This window comes from Topomyia yanbarensis, chromosome 2, assembly GCF_030247195.1.
Source record: "Topomyia yanbarensis strain Yona2022 chromosome 2, ASM3024719v1, whole genome shotgun sequence".
In the NCBI taxonomy this organism is placed as follows: Eukaryota; Metazoa; Arthropoda; class Insecta; order Diptera; family Culicidae; genus Topomyia; species Topomyia yanbarensis.
Genome location: NC_080671.1, coordinates 335830151 through 335849422, shown reverse-complemented (window position 1 = coordinate 335849422; position 19272 = coordinate 335830151). Strand labels below are relative to the sequence as shown.

General features: G+C 36.4%; 2 protein-coding genes across 7 annotated transcripts in view; one reads left to right on the top strand and one right to left on the bottom strand.

The window, feature by feature from the left end:
- Nucleotides 1-3836, top strand: part of LOC131684013 (coiled-coil domain-containing protein 174) — a 131669-nt gene extending 127833 nt beyond the window's left edge. Inside the window, exon 5 of the mRNA XM_058966480.1 lies at nucleotides 3714-3836. The gene's annotated coding sequence lies outside the window, so the exon portion shown is untranslated. The remainder of the gene's footprint in view (nucleotides 1-3713) is intronic.
- A 5717-nt stretch (nucleotides 3837-9553) lies between these two features.
- The window catches only part of LOC131684012 (uncharacterized), a 271053-nt gene continuing 261334 nt past the window's right edge, over nucleotides 9554-19272 (bottom strand). For all 6 annotated transcript variants that reach the window (XM_058966474.1, XM_058966475.1, XM_058966472.1 and 3 more), the window contains one exon: nucleotides 9554-17821. In XM_058966474.1, the coding sequence (XP_058822457.1) occupies nucleotides 17268-17821 (554 nt within the window). In that variant the 3' untranslated portion in view covers nucleotides 9554-17267. The remainder of the gene's footprint in view (nucleotides 17822-19272) is intronic.

The window sequence follows — 19272 nt, the reverse complement described above, 5'->3', positions numbered from 1 at the left end:
CCGCTCATCGCGGTTTGGGAAGTTCTGTACCTTGTATGTATGTAGTCCAGCTCTCTTCTTTGCATTCTGGACGTAGCCCTGCGACATGCCGATCTTTTTAGCCAAATCACGGCTTGAGACGTTGGGATTTGCTTTAATCATCCGCTTCACCTTTCCCTCCGTCTTTTTGTTCTCCGGTCCCGGTTTTCTTCCAGCTCCTTTGCCATGGTCCAACGTCAACCGCTCCTGGAACCGTTTCAACACTCTGGAGACGGTTGAATGGTGAATGTTCAACATTTTTCCCAACTGCCGGTGCGACAGGTCTGGAAATTCCAGGTGTTTGGAAAGAATTTGTTCTCTCGACTCGCGTTGGTTCACCTCCATTTTCGTTAAATCGAAAAACACGACTTCGAGTTTGACAGCATGTAAACAATACACATCAATGAGAAAGTGTGCAAAATTTGTTTGATTTTTACCCAATATTAAAAAAGTTATGCCCTGTTGAAAGTGTCGCAATAATTTCATGTTCGCCCTTTACATCAGCGAATACCCGGAAAAACGTGTTCATTTGCTCCCACCAGGGCCCCGTCAAGTTGTTGTCACTCCAGTAAGAATGCGCCACAGTTTTATCGCGATAATAGTGTCGACGTACTGTACCTCGGGATGAACCGACTCAACAGCCCGGAATTCCACCCGTTCGAAATATATTGGAGTCTTATCAAACCTAAATCGAAAAGAGTGGAAACATGGCTAAGATAAGTAAGCATCGAGCCATGGCACAATATTGGCTATACATTTGCATTAATGTTGCATTGATACGCCATTGTATCACTTACAATACAATCAAGCTCTATATTAGCTTCATAAATGCATTCATACGCAGCCGAAATATAGCATTTTTACTAGGGGGTGGGCGTAGCGTAGTTGGTAAATCGATTGCCTTGTACGCAGTGCACCTGGGTTCGAGTCCCGACCCCGCACATAGGATTAGAAATGTTTCATAAGAGATTTTTCTAACCCGAAGAGGCGAATGACCCTAAGGTTAAAACCTCTATAATTTAAATAAATAAAAATAATAGCATTTTTACTTGCTCTGTATACGTTTATCAAGCTGATATAACACGTCATGCTTCAAGGTACTTTAAAGCATGTATGCTTTTATATGTATTCAGTGCCATTATATAGCAAATATAATGCTGTGGGTTTATTCGCTATGCAATTCCTCTTGAAAATTATATTCGGCATATTTCATTTTATTCGAACATATTCAATATAGAATAGGCAGCAAAAGCAGCGCAATTGCCGTGAAGGACGAGATAAGATGCCTCTGTTACACTTTTTCTAAAGGTAATTTTCATAAATCATTATTCATATGAAGAATGAAATTCCGTTAAGGATATTCATTACAATGCATTATAAGGGAGTCAATTACGGTTCTAAACAGTATTCAAATATTTTTACTTTTTGTTCATCATACCCAAAAAAACACTTAAGAAATCGTTGTAAAATCATTTCGGAAAATGACAACCAATTGAAGCTTTCTAATAGCATGAGTAGTGATAAGATCAGGCTTTCAATTTTTTGTGATTTGTGCACTGGTGCTATATAATAGCATTAGTAATGCAAAAACAGGGGGTGGGCGTAGCGTAGTTGGTAAATCGATTGCCTTGTACGCAGCGCACCTGGGTTCGAGTCCCGACCCCGCACATAGGGTTAGAAATTTTTCATAAGAGATTTTTCTAACCCGAAAAGTCGAATGACCTTAAGATTGAAACCTCTATAATCGAAATAAAAAGAATGCAAAAACAGCCTGCAGTGCAATATCAGCACTGTAATAGCACCGTATTTCTCCTTTTTTGGCATAATACCAGCATTATATCAGAATATAGGGCTTGACGACATCCGCATATAGTGCAGTCTTAAAGAGCCGTTAAGCCGTATATTCTGATATAATGCTGGTAGATTTAGCTGAGCAGTATGTTCAGAAGAATTGCAGTATATGATTCGAGTTATGTTTGGTTAGAAAATTCACCTGTGACCGCATAGGGGGCGCCGACACTAACTTTTCAACGGAGAGAGATAAGAATTTGGTGTCTTCTACAAAGTTTTAGAACAGGCATTTTCCAGTAATTCTTTCAAACATCGCAATATTGTATCTCTCTTCTATGAAAAGTCAGTGTTGGCGCCCTCCATGCAATCACAGGTGACACTAAAATTTTCTAACCCAAACATAACTCGTATCATGTACTACAATTCTTCTGAACATACTATTCAGCTATTATCTCACAAAAATGTATAGTTTGTGTGGATCGAGTACCGATACACAACCATGCACTACTAGGCCTCATGCAAAACTGGCTCAGACATCAGTTCGTTAAAAGTTTAATAACTTCTTTCAACAAAACCGGATTGACTAGTAGTTGCACTTACAGTGGTAATTCGATGAATACAGTGCCACGAAAATGCACGTTAGTTCGTTTTGTCCATTTAAATTGTCGAAAAATCCCATACAAACTTCAGGAACGTTGGTCCAGTAGCTAGTCATTATTTTCTAATGTACAAGTTGAAATATGTTCAGGCAAGCCATTACGATACGTATGCCGTATGGTACCACCCGCGGGGAGTGGATTAAAAACGTATAGGTTACAGCATACTATTTAGTTTTGCCTGGTTGTGACATATTGCAAACGTCAGTTCTCATGGAAAAGAGACAAGTGTGTTTTTGCGTGACATATGTTGGTAGATTTGAGCGATTCATAGTAACACTGTCTAAGCTCGACTCTCGCCAGCAGAAGGCAAAAGATTAGTCCATAAGATTTTAGCGCGTTTCTAATGACCCTGCCATTTCTAGTTTTACGATCTGTGTATTTCACATTGTTTGTTCTAAAATTTTCATAAATTTCCCTACTTAGCCTAGCCTAGCTAATTGGATGTTGTTAAAAGGTAGCAAATAATTATATTGTGTCGCGATTATGTGCTTGGCATTACTTACCTGTTTTTATTAAGTTTGGCTCCTTATATTTTTCTTAAAGGCACATGAGATTTTTCGTCTATTGATTTTCTGATCTTATAAAATTGAGATATAATAATTAGTCGAAAACATGTAACATATTCATCGTCATTCAAGCATCTAGCCAACTAACAAAAATCTGAAAATTCAAGCTGTACTGGATTGTTTACGACTTCAATACATTATATTTGTTTTCAATCCATCTGTCCTTCGACAGATGCAGATGTGGCAGCGCTTTCCACCCGTTTTGATACGTGACACATATGACATGATGCATCACTGGCAGCAGCCTGACCGCATCATTAGCATGAACCTATGTTGATGTGCGCGATAATGAATTTATCCTAAACCTCACATCAAGCGATGCGTTTCGTTTCTCCCGTAAGCTAATTAGCGCCTAGCAATTAACCATACACCACGTCTGACATGAGGAATCAATTTGTTTATGCAAACAGCCTCTCGTACGTAATGCCACAAATCGTCCTTATATTGCTAATACATACAGCAATCGGTATAATCTGTACCATGTTGTGGATCAGAACAATGAAAATACAGCTTCAGGATTGACGATGTTATAGCAGGCTCGCGAACGTATAGTTCCGATCCCATCGGCAATAGCATGTTTTCGATTAGTGGAACATATGTATGACGCATACTGAAAATTTATACTCACTTGTACATGTAGTCCCCAAAGAGTTCGATTCATGATAGAATATATTTTCAGGATTCTGGATCTTGGGTCGCCACTCTTCAGTCTGCACATCTGCTGCATACAAATTTTTCCCGATAAGCTTGTACAGAACTTGACTCAAAGTGCGATGGAATTTCCGTTCAGTTTCACGGGATTCTTCAAACTTCCAGGTCAGCAAAAATTAAACAATCCATTTACTTAATTGCTCGCTTCTATACTTCATTCTAGATATGGCAAGTGACTGTATTACTAGTAGGTATGTATATTTGTAAAATATGCTTCAATATTTGGGACTCACACCATCCTGGCTATGGGACTATGATTGAGGGGGGATCGCAGCGAAATTCATTATTATGTTTATTGGCTTATTCATCGTTTTTTTTTTTCATTAAATATTGAGTTGATGCAGTATTCGCTTTGGCGCACCCTTTTGGTTTGAGATTTTGTGTTCATATGTAAATCCGATGTAATATGATGCTGTTCAACAAGTTGAGAAATCATTTCCATTGTTACTATGTTGTATTCCTAAATTTAAACACTTAGTGTAAACGCATCGAACATTCATTTCGTGTATTTTGTATAAATAATAATCTAGAAAACTATCTCATCGTTTCCCACCTTCGTGTGGTTATTCATTTCATACACGTTTAGCTCAATAAAGGTATGAGTAATTGAATATACTCGCACTGATTTGAGCCTTGGTCTATAATACTCTGTTTTTAATCGCAATTCAAATTATATCATACACATTTAGCGGTCAAAATACGTAACTTATTTGTAAATTTTCTTGCGTTTGTTCTATATACTGCCTCGCATTTTCAACCAAATCCTAAAAGATGTTCCGAATTATATACAATCTATATTTACAAATCAGTGAGGGAACTACGAGCTTCTCATTAGCTGAAATTGAAACACAGTAACACCTAGCGCATGCAAAAACAGCGGTATTTTCGGTTCCTACAACATAATTCCTAGTTATTTTTATATACTCCCATCTATTGCTTGCTAAATTCTATCCTGGGTTCTTAGGTTTGTTACAAAGAAATGAGCATTTTTTCCGTCTGTATTTGGCAATATGAAGTTTTCACCGCCAAACTGATTTTGCTTAACGTAACACTTAACTAAAGGAATATTTGTTCGTGTCTGGTGTGCTTTTTAAGCTCCGAAAGCACCATCACAGTTGTGTTGATTTTTTATTTCAAATAGAAAACCAGCTTAGTCCGTTTTTTTTTTCAATTGCAGTTTTTCGTTGGGTGTAGATGTAGACAGTGCTACAAGAAAAACTTGAAATGTGTAAAAAGAAATGTTTCAATTTTGTGCATTTTTTCATCTCAATGACTCCAACATTTCTAAACTAAGAAATTAATTGGGATGAGATGATTTGAATTACATTGTAAAATAATTTAGAATTCGTAGCACACAGAACTATATGACAACCTGTGCCTATGTTGAATATAATTTTTTTTCGATTGATAGATTCATGATTCAATAACTAGGAAGCCATCTCGGATCGCTTATATTTTACTTCTACTTGAACGTCGTGAGTTTTGTTGGAAAATTTGACATCTCTAAATGGGGTGAACTTTGTGTAATTACCATGTTGAACATGTTGGATTTAAAGTGCACTATCTAACATGACAACTAATGTTTGATTCATTTATATTCACGGGTTCTTGATTTAAAATTCTCTTGTGTTGTTAACAATTATTAACACAGTTCTTGTGTCCGAATTTCTAATGAAACTGAAAAAAGTGTATTTCACATAAGGGAAGTGCGTCGAAGACGAACACACCGAATAAGATGTATACTAGTGACAAGATAAAAATGACTCCCACCGGGCCATCACCACCAAGTCGATTTCTAGTCCTGTCAGTAGTGTTTGCTCCAAATTTAAGCCAAATTGGACTCTAGTCTAGCTACCAGACCAACCTGTTTGAAGTTTGTATGGGATTTTTCGACAATTTACATGGAGAAAGCCCGCTAACTTGCATTTTCACTGCTAGGTGGCACTACATGCATCAGTTTATCACAGCACCTTAGAATAAGAATGATAATTTTATTGTCTACAACTTTGTCGGAGACTGCAAATCTATCCAACTTTCTTGGGAGAAGCTATATGACTTTTAATGCATTGATGTCTGAGTCAGTTTTGCATGTGGCCCAACAGTACATGCTTTTGAATCAGTAGTCGAATCCCATGAACCTTATTTTTTTGCAAAATAATTATTGGATTTAGCTGAGTAGCATATTTGAAGAATTTTTTGGTTCTGTGTATTCTTAACGTTTAGTGTTGTTCATATCAATCGCTTGGGTTATTTTTAGTTTTTGACGAGATTTGTGAAGATAGACCCATTCCCTCTGCTTCTCGGCAAGTGTTATACAATACGATAAAACGGTTGAACTGTTTCATACACGCAGAAAAATTAAGCATATTTAAATCAAAAATATGTGTTATTGAATACTATCATTTATTGTTTATTACTTCAAACTTATTGGTCTGAAAATATTTTTTATTGCAACAACAATAAATTTTTGCTTTCAATAAAAACTTTTTCTGATTTCAGTAATTTTGTTTTCAATAAAAATATTGAAACAATAAATAAATTTTATTGAATTCAATAAATAATTTTTGTTGCCTCCCGACCAATAATTCCAAAAATTATTGGTCGGGAGACAACAAAACCCACGCGGTTTCAACACCAATGTCATCAATGAAGTTTCAAGGTCGCGAAAGATTTTTCTTTTTGTTTAAGTAAAATAAAATTGAAAAATTAAAACATGTATCTTCAAAACAAAAAACCTGTTTTAATCTACCTAGAGGTGCAATTGTGCCTTTCTCATTTCTCCAAACTATGATTTAATAGCTGGTTCGTACAATATAACATTATGGAAATGTCTTTCATTCCTATAACACTTGGTAAGTATATATAAGAGCACCTTTTTGCATTCATCGCGGTATCGGTTTGAATCGGAGTTTTCTATGTGATCGCACTCCACAACCCGTAACTCCGGAGCCGGAAGTCGGATGGGGATGGAATTTAATATCAGTTTCCAGGGACGCAGCACCTTTTATTTGAGACTAAGTTGACCAAATCGGTCTAGCCATTTTCGAGAAACCAATATAACCGTTATTCTGAATTTGGATGCTTCCGGATCCGTCGATGATGGCCAGTGTGACCAAAGAGACTTTGAATGACTGTTGGTGACCTAGATCTACAAATTCAACAGTTGTGTTTACATTTTGGAAAAAAATTCACCTTCTTACATTCATCGCAGAATTCGTTAGAATCGGGATTTGCTGCGTGATCGTACGTGTCACCCTGTAATTCAGGAACCAGAACTCGGACCCACACCAAATTCAACAGCAGCTGATGGACCTTTCATTTAAAATCATGTTTGTCAAAATCGGTTCAGAAAATTCCGAGAAACCGATGTGGACAAATCAACAAATTTTGTTTTGTAACCAAACTCTTCAATTCGTAATCCGGAACAAGATTTCGGTTGAAAATGAAATTCAATAACAACCTATGGGAACATTATACCTTTCATTTGAATCTTAGTTTGTAAAAATCGGTTCAGCCATCTCCGAGTAACCGATGTGGACATTTTGTTAACAAATCCGCACATACACACACATACATACATACATACATACATACATACATACATACATACATACATACATACATACATACATACATACATACATACATACACACATACATACACACAGATATTTTGCGATCTCGGCGAACTGAGTCGAATGTTATATGAGACTCGGCCCTCCGGGCCTCGGTTAGAATGTCGGTTTTTGGAGCAATTGCATAACCTTTCTATATGAGAAAGGCAAAAGAATAATATTTAATTAGCTTAATCAGCATGAGTTCAATGTTATCTTCATGTGATTATATTTTGAAATTTTGGTGAAATGGGTTTGAAAGTGGTGGGAACGGGGGGTTAGTAGAGTAGGAGTGGAGGATGCGTCAGAAACCCTTCATCTTATGTCGGTATGCGGGGTGGATGAAGGAAATGCGGGCGTGAGGGTGGTCCAAGGGGAGGGGAGTGATGAAGGAAGGAGGTGTAAGGGCAAGGCGGGGGGGGGGGGGGGGGCGACGACGGAATAGTCAACTGCATATTTTGCCTTCCATTTGAGACTTGGTTTGAGAAAATCGGTTCAGTCATCACCGAAAACCGATGTGACTTTAATTGTAGAATACGCCCGGAATTCCGGACTTCCGGAATCGTCGATAGTAGACAATATATTCAAAGAATGTTTAATTGGCAATCAGTGATCTAGATCTGCGATTAGAAGTTATTTGGTGACCATTTCAATAGTTTTTAGCCTCTGAGGTATTACGATTGTACCGATTTATATGGAAAATTCCAGTGTATCCTTACTAACACCCCTGTAACTCCGGAAGCAAGAGTCAGAACCGAATGAAATTCAGCAGCAGTCAATGGTATTACTGTATCTTTCATTTGAAATCAAGTTTGTAAAAATCGGTAGAGAATTCGTTAGGGAATGGGTGTGATATTAGCTTAGGAACTTGGCGGGTTCCTCGGGGGCGTCATGAACCGTCATAGGTGGCCAATGTGGTCAAAGCTGCTTTGATTGATCATTAGTGATCCAGACCCGCAAACTAGAGTAATGTTACATCAATTTTAATATGTTTTACATCATTTGAACATCATGGTGGTACCAGTTTATATGGGAATCTGCTGTGTGACTGCACTCTTCAACCCGTAACTCCGGAACCGGAAGTCGGATCAACTAAAAATTCAATAGCAGTTTATGGGAGCGTTATACCTTTCAGATGAAACTAAGTTTGCGAAAATCGGTTCAGCCATCTCAGAGAAAATTGTGTGAGTTTAAATAACACACACACATACACACACATATACACATACATACACACACAGACATTTGCCGATCTCGACGAACTGAATCGAATGGTGTATTGCACTCAGCCCTCCGGGCCTCGGTTAAAAAGTCGATTTTTACAGTGATTGCATAGCCTTTCTTTATATGAGAAAGGCAAAAAGTTTCTAAATCTGCTTTACAATTTATTCCCAAAAACGCTTTTAATCCACCTAACAGTGTGATGAGACATTTCTTATAACTCTTATCACTCTCTTCGGATATTATATCGTTTGAGAACATTTAGAACTTGATGCTTCGCGATGTTTTTGATAACACATACTGCATGGGATAGTGGCAGGACTCAGAGAATCACTCAAATCAGCATAGGACAACATCAGTGCTAGAAATCTCAAACCAAATCAATGGGAAGGCGAAAAAATGGCCCATAAAATAGACATACAAACGAATTATTGTTAATGCTCTGTTAATAAAATATCTAAATTCCTCAATCAATGCATTGTGGTGGGAAAACTGATTTTTCTCAAGGGGTTATGTATGTTGTACTGAGCCAAAAAAATCGATTTTTTTTAATCGATTTGAAGTTTATACTTTACTCAAATTTCCAACGCGACTGAGAATTAAGAAATCAACGCTTTTTCTTGAAAAAAACCCACCATTCAAAGAAAATCAACAGTGCATATTTCCAGACTTGGTTTTATTTCCTATTTAAGAACTATTGTGTTTTTTACATCCTAGATTGCATGATTCAGTGATCGAAACCCAAAACTTCATGAAGTATTTGAAATTATTAAATTAAAATTTGTGTTTGCTATTGAAATTGACAAAATGATTGTATATATATATATATATATATATATATATATATATATATATATATATATATATATATATATATATATATATATATATATATATATATATATATATATATATATATATATATATATATATATATATATATATATATATATATATATAGTATATAGTCCCTTTGGCGATTGTTTACTTTTTCGGTCCCACCTATCAGCATTGAAGTATCGCCCTTAAGTTTTTTTACAATACCAATTTTACAATTGGTGGGGGTTTGGTGAAAATCGATCTTAATGTCTAAACGGCATAATTCCGTAACCGTAATTTTTGAAGTTTTAAAATTATGCAGAATTAATTTTTCAGAAAATAGTAACAGAGCAAAAAAGTACCAAAGTCCAAAAAAAATCAATTTTTGTCAAACGTTATTTTTTCGAGTTTACATCAAATCTCAATGTTTCATGCGTTATAATGTCAATTGGCATCAAAAATACAAATTTGATTTTGAAAATTTTTCATTTCGGTTTATATGGGAATTTGCTGTGTGATTGCACTCTTCAACTCGTAACTCCGGAACCGGAAGTCCAATCAATAAAAAAAATTCAATAGCAGCCGATGGGAAGATTGTACCTTTCATTTGAGACTAACTTTGTGCAAATCGATCCAGCCATCTCTGATTAACAGAGGTCACATTTTTTCCACATACACACACATACATACAGACATACATACACACACAGACATTTTCCGATCTCGACGAACTGAGTCGATTAGCATATGACACTCGACCCTCCCGGTCGGGATTAGATCGACGAATTTTAGAGTGAATGAGAAAGGCAAAAACATTTTTAGCAAATGTTGAAATTTTTGCATTTTTTGGTGAGCAGTTCTATGTTTCATAGACATTAAATCAATTTTAACTTCGCTTCCTATTAAATTAAGACCCTTATTACAGTACATCTCTACAAAAACGAGATCAATTTGAAAATAAATCTGAGGATTATGATTGATTACAGAACTCTGGAATTTTCTATTGGAATGTTTTCAGGCAGGAATTTGATATTGATGCTATTAGACAACTGTGAAATCAAGACCAAGAGATCAGTTACATATCAGGACCCCATTCCGACAATTTATCAAAAGTCCTCATGATGTTTACAACAATAGGTTATCAATGTACGTATCAGATAATTGTTATTGTAGTATTGAATTAAATCAGTCTGCATCAATAAATTTTCAACTTCAATCCAATATTTTTTTGGGTGTTGTGGGGGGGGAGGGGTTGTATGGCGTTAAACCCCAAAACCTTTTCTTGGCTACGCCGTTGCTTGGAGTTATTTATTTCGCTTTTCATTTTCCGATATGTTTCAGATCGATCCGATGATTGTAAGTTAGAAAAATTGCAGTCAGAAGGTTCGCACAAATGAACATTTTAGTACTGATAAGTTATCAAGTTCCTTCCAGACAACTTGGAAGTGTTCGGTGATTATTTCTAGCGGTTGTAGATAGTAAAATGAAATACAAAATTCGTTTTATCGAAATAATGTTTGGCTTATTTCAATGAATTATTACTATATTGAACAATAAATAGGCGACAAAGAGTAATCAACAAACAACAAGCCATAACTTTTAAAGTATTCAAAATAGATATTTGAAGTCTTCAGTAAAGTTATTCGCAAAAGTAAGAGCTACAAATTTGCTGAAGGCATCATTTCGATATAATCACTTCCAAAAAAAATTGTGAAAATATCTCACTCATACGGGGATTAATCAGCAAAAGCACAATACCAAAAGAAAGGGCATATTGCCTCCATTAAATTCTCCGAAGATACTATTGACCTAAAATAAGCCGTTTTGGCGTTAATAATAGATTACATGTTTTTGGTCATATTTCTGGCAATGGGAATTGATAAAAATCTTTCTTCCGCATTTAATGTTAAATATCTCTTTTGATAATAGTCCGATTTCAACAATCTATAGCTTGTACGAAAGGTATTCGTTAAAGCTGTCTAAAAACATATACATTGTTAATCTATATTGTCAATTTCGGCAGATAATTAAAAAAACTGCAAAAAACGCCATTTTTGCGCATTCAAACATTCATATCTTGGAAACTAAACATCAGAATCAAAAACAAATTAATAGCGTTCATACTGTTTTTTAGTTTTTCATTTAAATTTGGTTTGGATAAGATCGGTTCAGCCATTGCTGAGAAACACGAATGAGAATTTGTCCGTTACATACACACACACAGACACACACACATACATTGTCCCAAATCGTCGAGCTGAGTCGATTGGTATATAAGACTCGGCCCTCCGGGCCTCGGAAAAAATCTTGAAAGTTTGAGCGAATTCTATACATTTCTTTTATAAGAAATGTAAAACGTGCTCAATTTTTGGCCTCGCGAGTAGAAGACTCCCTTAACATTTTTCTCTGTTTGTAAATAGGTTGAATAGAGTCTTCTCAAAATCTTAACCTTTTTTATTTTTATTATAGAGGTTTTAAGCATAGGGTCTTCAAAGGTGAATCAGATGATCAATTCTGGAGAAAACTGCATTCAAACCTATGTTATTCAAATGAATATATCTTTTTAGTAAGAATCCGGTTAGGGTCAAATTGGTTTCATTTGACAGGTTATTTGCTGGACATATACTAGTAGATTTAGTCGATACAAGCCTTTCTTCTCGCTTAGACATGAAGAACAAATAATAAATCGGGCAATAAATTAAATTTATAATTTTCAACCAAAGAAAAAAATATTGATAAAAATAAGAGTTTTTCACTCTTAGCAAAAACAACCAACGCATACTCTTAGTTTGACAATAAAACTTTTATTTTAATTACTATTCTTCATCAACTTAAAAAGAAAACTTTTATTTTGATTATTATTCTTGATTAATTTAAAAGTTTTACTTTCAACCTAATAGTTGGCGTTGGTTGTTTTTTGCTAAGAGTGGATCACTCTTACTTTTACCAAGATTTTTTTTCTGTGTGAAGTGGCTGTTCTTTTTTTTAAGCAATTCGAAAAGACACATGAAAATTAGTGTACTTTTCGAAAATGAATATCTTGTGTTGCCCCTTTCTGCCCAGGTGTATGGAAAAATGTGATTTTTCATGATATGTCTGAAGGAGACGCATGGTAGTGTTTTATTACCCAGGGTTCGAAATATAATTTATAAATGTCTCTCAGCCATATCAACAATTGAAAAAATGTGTACTCTGCCAAAAATTCACCGCACCATTTTTTTGAAAATAAATTTGCAGATATGCACTTTGTTGAAATTTCAAACCACCCTATGTGTCAAAATTTTGAAGCGAAAAAAAATAAAAAAATTACATCAAATATGAATTCAGCGTCACAAAATTATCCCAAAGTGAAGTTTTTATCAAATTCGGGCCACTTTTGAGATTTTGTCTGACTTTTGTATGAAAGGTGATCACTGTGTGACGGTATGCTTCAACCCTTATCACGAAGTTGCTCACGAATTAAGTCTTGTGGGTGATTGTGATTGAAAGTTTATGATTTGTTTGGTAATCGGTTTATAAAGTCTTATTCTACATTACGACGGAGGGATTTTTTGTACGAATGTAATTTGCATTTCCAGTATTAACACCAAAATCAAACGGAAGTCTGATTCGATCTAATCACTCTCGTTGGAAAAATTAGAAAAAATTCAGAATATGTTTGATAATTTGATATCGTATCCGTATACTTTTTTTTTATGCATCTGACTTTTGAACCTTTACCTAAGTTATATTAAAAATATACAATTTCATGGCTTTATAATTTTTAGATGAAGTGATTGTTATTAATATACATACGTATGTATTGATTTGAACATAATAAGGGCGACTATATTAAATTAACTTCGGAGACGTATACGATCATAGATAACCAGAAGTCTTTAAACATCGATTTTTCTTAACCTCTATTTGCTCCTTTTCAAAAAAACCCCTTTTGTCACCCCCTGATCAGCCCCTTTCAAATGATACACATATTGATGGAAGTTTTCACTATTTTATGGTAACCAGAAACTGCAATTTAGAAATTCAAAATGGCTTTCACCATCAATTTCCGTCATCTACTGATGACAACCTTTCAAATGATACCCATATTTATATTGTTTTTTCATTGTTTTGTGAATCCTAGCAGCCGCCCTCTTTGATTTTAAAATAGCCTTAATTCTCAATTTTCGTCATCTCCCGACCATCCCCTTTCAAATAATAACCTTAAGTATAGTAGTTATCACTGTTTTGTGGTTACTGGATACTCAATCATCAATTTCCGTCATCTACTTACTACAAATAATGAAATATTGATGGTGTTTTCACTGTTTGGTGGTAACCGGATGCCGCCATCTTGGTTTTCAAAGTGGCCTTAATCGTCAATTTCCGTCATCTACTGTCCACAACCTTTCAAATGATACCCATATTGCTAATGTTTTGCACTGTTTTGTGATTACCGAAAGCCGTCTTGGATTTCAAAAAGGGCTTCGAATCTCCTGACCAGCTCCTTTCAAATGATACTCATTTTGTTGACAGTTCTCACTGTTTTGTGGTAATCGGAAGCGGCCATCTTGAATTTCTAAATAGACTCAATCGTCAATTTTCCATCATCTACTGACCAACTTTTCAAATCATACCCATATTGATGGCACTTTCCACTGTTAAGTAATTACTGGGAGCCGCCATCTTGTATTTTATCGATTTTCGTTACCACTAACTAGAGATTATCACTTTGGACCTTGGATAATTTCGGCTGCTTTGGTATCTTTACATTTGACAGGCTCAAACGAAGGAGGTTGCACTGCGACTCATTTGAAAGCAACGTTGAATGAAGAGCCATGAACTGAACAACACTTGCTCTTGTTTACAACATATGTACTCGATGGATTCGCAGACGGATTGCAAACCGATGCTATTTACATGGATCTATCTGCGGCCTTCGACAAAATCAACCATGATATCACAATAGCGAAGCTGGACAAACTCGGTATTCATGGACAGCTTCTGCGCTGGTTTCGTTCCTACCTCGATGGAAGGCAACTTAAAATCAGCGTTAAAGATTGTCTATCTGCACCATTCTTCGCTGCATCCGGCATCTCACAACGAAACCATCTCGGTCCAGTAATATTCCTGCTCTACTTCAATGACATCAATACCACATTACAAGGAAACCGCCTTTCTTTCGCAGACGACATGAAATTTTTTCGACAAATACGGGATTAAACAGATACCGAGTTTCTTCAGAGGGAACTGGAGAGCTTTAGTACGTGGTGTGATCTGAACAGAATGGTTTTAAACCCGAGTAAATGCTCAATCGTTGCGTTCACGCGGAAACGCCATCCGACTTACTTTAACTACCATTTCTTCGACTCGAGCATTGCAAGACACTCTCACATCAAGGATCTCGGAGTCATTATGGATTCAGCACTAAAGTTCAAACCACATACTTCATACATCGTAGATAAGGCATCAAGACAGCTTGGGTTCATCTTCCGAATAGCGAAAAACTTCAGGGACGTATACTGTCCTAAATCGCTTTATTGCGCGTTGGTCCGCTCAACGTTAGAATATTGTTCTGGTGTTTGGAATCCGTACTACCAGAACGGGATTGACAGAATCGAGGCTGTCCAACGCCGGTTCAACGCTTCGCCCTTCGACATCTCCCATGGCGAAACAGATTCGATCTGCCGAGCTATGAAAACCATTGCCAGTTAATACATCTCGATACACTCAGCATTCGGAGGGACTGCTCTCGAGCCCTGTTCGTCTCGGACTTACTCTCTGCCAGTGCGGATTGCCCTACAATCCTCGGACATCTGGATCTTCAAGCCCGCGTTCGAGCTCTACGTAATAACTCTCTTCTTCCGTTCAGGAGAATCAACTATGGTTGCCAGAGCTCTGTTACCGGACTCCAGCGAAATTTTAACAGTGTGGCGACGGCCTTTGACTTCAACCGGAAGCGGAATTCGATAAAAGCGAAAATATTGGCTATTTTGAAATGTAATTAGTTTAAGCAACTACCACTGGGGCCAAGGGGCCGGTTAGTTAAATGAATGTGAATCTTGCCATGTCGACTGATTGGCTGCATCCATTCAGTTTCGATTGAATGAACTGAAATTTCACTGCACTGAGCTCGTGAGAATCGAATAATGATTGCTGTTAGGCCCTATGCTAACTCAGGCATAACTTCTTTGAAAATTTAATAACTTCTCCAAAGAAAGTTGGATTGATTTACAGCATTCGACAAAGTAGTAAACTATTAAATTATCTTTTTGCTTTTATTTGCAGCGATAAACTTATGCATACAGTGTCACCTAGCGGTTAAAATGCAACTTAGTGCGCTTTCGCCATATAAATTGTCGACAAATTTTATACAAACTTCGAAAACATTGGTCCAGAAGCAAGACTTGTCCGATTTGGCTCAAATTTGGTGCAGATACTCCCGATGGGACTACACACAGAAAAAAATGTTGGTAAAAATAAGAGTTTTTCACTCTTAGCAAAAAACAACCAACGCATACTCTTAGTTTGAAAATAAAACTTTTGTTTTGAGTGGTATTCTTCATTTGCTTAAAAGGAAAACTTTTACTTTGATTATTATTCTTGATAAATTTAAAAGTTTTACTTTCAACCTAATAGTTGGCGTTGGTTGTTTTTTGCTAAGAGGGGAGTACTCTTACTTTTACCAATATTTTTTTTCTGTGTGTAGGAAACGACGAAGGACTGATAAAGTTTTTAATAATTCGTATTTTTTCCGAGCAAAACAGTTTGTTGACTAGCAGTTTCTGCAACATAATTCGTTGAAAAGAAGAGTACATCAACCATTATTCAACTGTTTAGCAATCAAAAAAGTGAAAGTGAACTAGCAAAAGTTTATGGTTGCGCAACAAATCGCGGCCACTACCTGTTTCATCATTTGGAATATATTATGTTTATAAAATAATTTGGCCAATATAGTTTTGTTATTAATAATAAACAAAGCTATCTGAAGATCACAAATAACATAACTGCCACGGCAACTGTTAAAAATATTAACAAAAACAAAATTTCATAGGCATGCTCGCATAACTAATTTGTTACGTGTTTGAAGCAACTTTTTTTTTCTAATTAATATGGTAAACGGTGAAATATCTCCAACCCATGATTACGTAGACCAAACAAAATTAAAAAAGTGTTCAATTTAGGCTTGATGAAATTATCATCGTTACCATATACAACCCATTTGTGTAATTAAACTCACCCTGAATTTTCGTAAAATCTTATGAAAAATTGTATATTATCAATATGCGGATTTGTACGAAATCAGTGCCACTATGTCAAATTCAGTTTGCAAGAGATATGAACTTATTGAAATAGACACTAACAAAGGTGGATCGCTATGGCTCAATTGTGTTTTAAATGCAAATTGAACAGATTACTTTCACAAATAACACCAAGTTTTGGGTCAAATTTCTAATAATTGATAAATATTTAGGGGTGTCCATATTTTCCGCATAGTTGATTGTTGGGTCTGAAGTCAAAATTTTCTCTCTAAAAAATGAGATTTCTCTAGTTAATAGAGAATTTTTACTTCACAAATGGAACTATGCTTTCATAGTTGTAAAGCTACTAAAATAGCTTAACACACTTGAAAAAGGTTTCAAACCTTAATGGCACTTTGGCACAGTTCCACAATTAAACACATTGATTGCTCGTTTACAATAAAGCGAAAAAATTAGCGCAGCAAAAAAACAATAAACGAAATGAAATAAAATAACAAAATAAAACGAATAACTGTGCAATGTGTCCACAATGCAACGCACACCACCGACCGTACCCCCATCTAGCAGTGTCAAAAATCCAATTTGCGCCCGAAATCACATCAAGATGGAACTCACAAAACCCACTAATTAAACCAATTCCGAGTGACCCCGGAACCACGTTAATCGCCAAATCAGGCCACCGCCGGCCATCAGCAGCAGTGTCAGCAAATTGCTTCTGCTACGCTCCGGGGACCATCGGCAATTACTAGCACCGCTGCTGGTGGCTGACTTTGCCGAATCGTCCCGGGCACTGCCGTTGTTGTTCCGCCGTTCGGTGGTCGGAATTGGTTTCAGTGTCATCACAATCTGTGTCGTTGCGAAATCCTTTTCCAGGTGGTTATGCATATTGTGATTGCCGCCTCCCAGTGCCGTTCGATGGTGGCCACCGAGTCGATGCCGCTCGTGTGAATCACCCATTCCGGACGATTCGGAGAGATCCTCGTCGTCGCTGTTGTTCGGTTCGTGCTGCTTCAGGTGTTCCGATTGGGCACCGGATTGGGCATCTTCGATCTCGCGCCGAATTTGCGTCCGCTTCAGACTGTTGCACAGATCTTCGCTGCAGTAGCAGTAGTCGATTTTGTTGGCGCTCTTGCAGTCGTTTATCGAAAGGCTTTCGCCGCAGGTTCGCAGTTCCATGTCGCCTAGAGAGAGAGAGAAGGGAGACAAAGAATGATTTGTTAGTCAAGGTTGCGAGAAGGTATAAATATGAAGAAATACGATTGTAGATCGATGGCTAGTGTAGATTAGTATAATTTTGAACACTTAAATTCAAATTTCAAATTTATTTTTCATACTTTTTTGGAAGTGAGACCTAAATATGTTAATATCTCGGATACCTGATAAATTTCGCGATCTAACACTACAGTGCGAACCTTTAGATAGCATGCAATGATGATGTTTATAGTTTTATCTGTCAAAACACATTAATGCTAAAATCGTGTCAAGGGTAGAAGAGCGTCATAATTGAACAGATTCTGAAGTGCGGGCCCAACCTTCGAATCACATCTAGTGATGTACAGTTTCCGTAATTTCACGACTAAATAATTGTTTGCAAAGTTTGGTATATCATTAAAATGTGCTATTGCACGACCTATCACAAAATTAAAAAAAAAAATGTCATCAAAAAATGGAAAAACTAATCAGTAGGATTTTGTTTGTATTTAACATTAAATTTTCCATGGAAATTTCTTTTGTGATGTTATTGATGATATTCTACTCCTTAATCATTTGCCAAAATAATCAGCTTCTTGTTCTACTACCCCAGCCAACCTAAACCCATAATCATGATTGATGTTTTAAAATTATAATGACTTTTATAGACGTCTGCTCTAATTATCCTCGAAAAATAAAACAGTGAATACCATTAGCAAACAACCTGCGATAACCTGTCACGGTGCTGAAGGTTGGCGCAAGATTTTAGGTCAACCTTTCAGCAAAGTCAAATCCTACAACCCTTTTTCAAAGTGTTTTCATGCTGATGCTTTACCCGTCCCACTCGTGACGAGCTGCTAGCGGTTTTATTCCACAACGCATAACGTAAGTACTACTGCACCGAAGAAAACACCAGCCCATCCATTTGGAGCATTTCTGCGTGGCTGACGAGTTGATGGATGTGGCGGAAATCAAGGCGAACCCATCCATGCAACTAAAATTCTTCCGCCATGGATTTGATTTTAATGATATTTCCCTAAAGTACTTGCTACGGATGAGTAATCTGCAATATTTTCCTGATTGGATGATGCTTTCATTTCGAATCCGACGAAAAGTTTGTTGCCTTGTACCTACAATAGGGCATTGCAAAATGCACTCATTTTTGAAATCTCAAATGCCACCCCCTTGTATATTGTGACAAATGTCAAAGTTAACAGATGCCAAATTTTACATCATTTGGATAATTTTAGACCCCAGCGCATAATTTTTGAAGTAACGCTCGGAAAATTAGAATTTATACCTTTTATTTTAAAGAAAAATATCTTAGCATTGCAATGAAAGTATCTTCGTTTCCCAAAAATAGGAAAAGCTGGAATTTTGGGACATTTGTTAAAAAAAATTCCTTATTCTTAAAAACCATTCTGCTCTATGCTGCCAATCA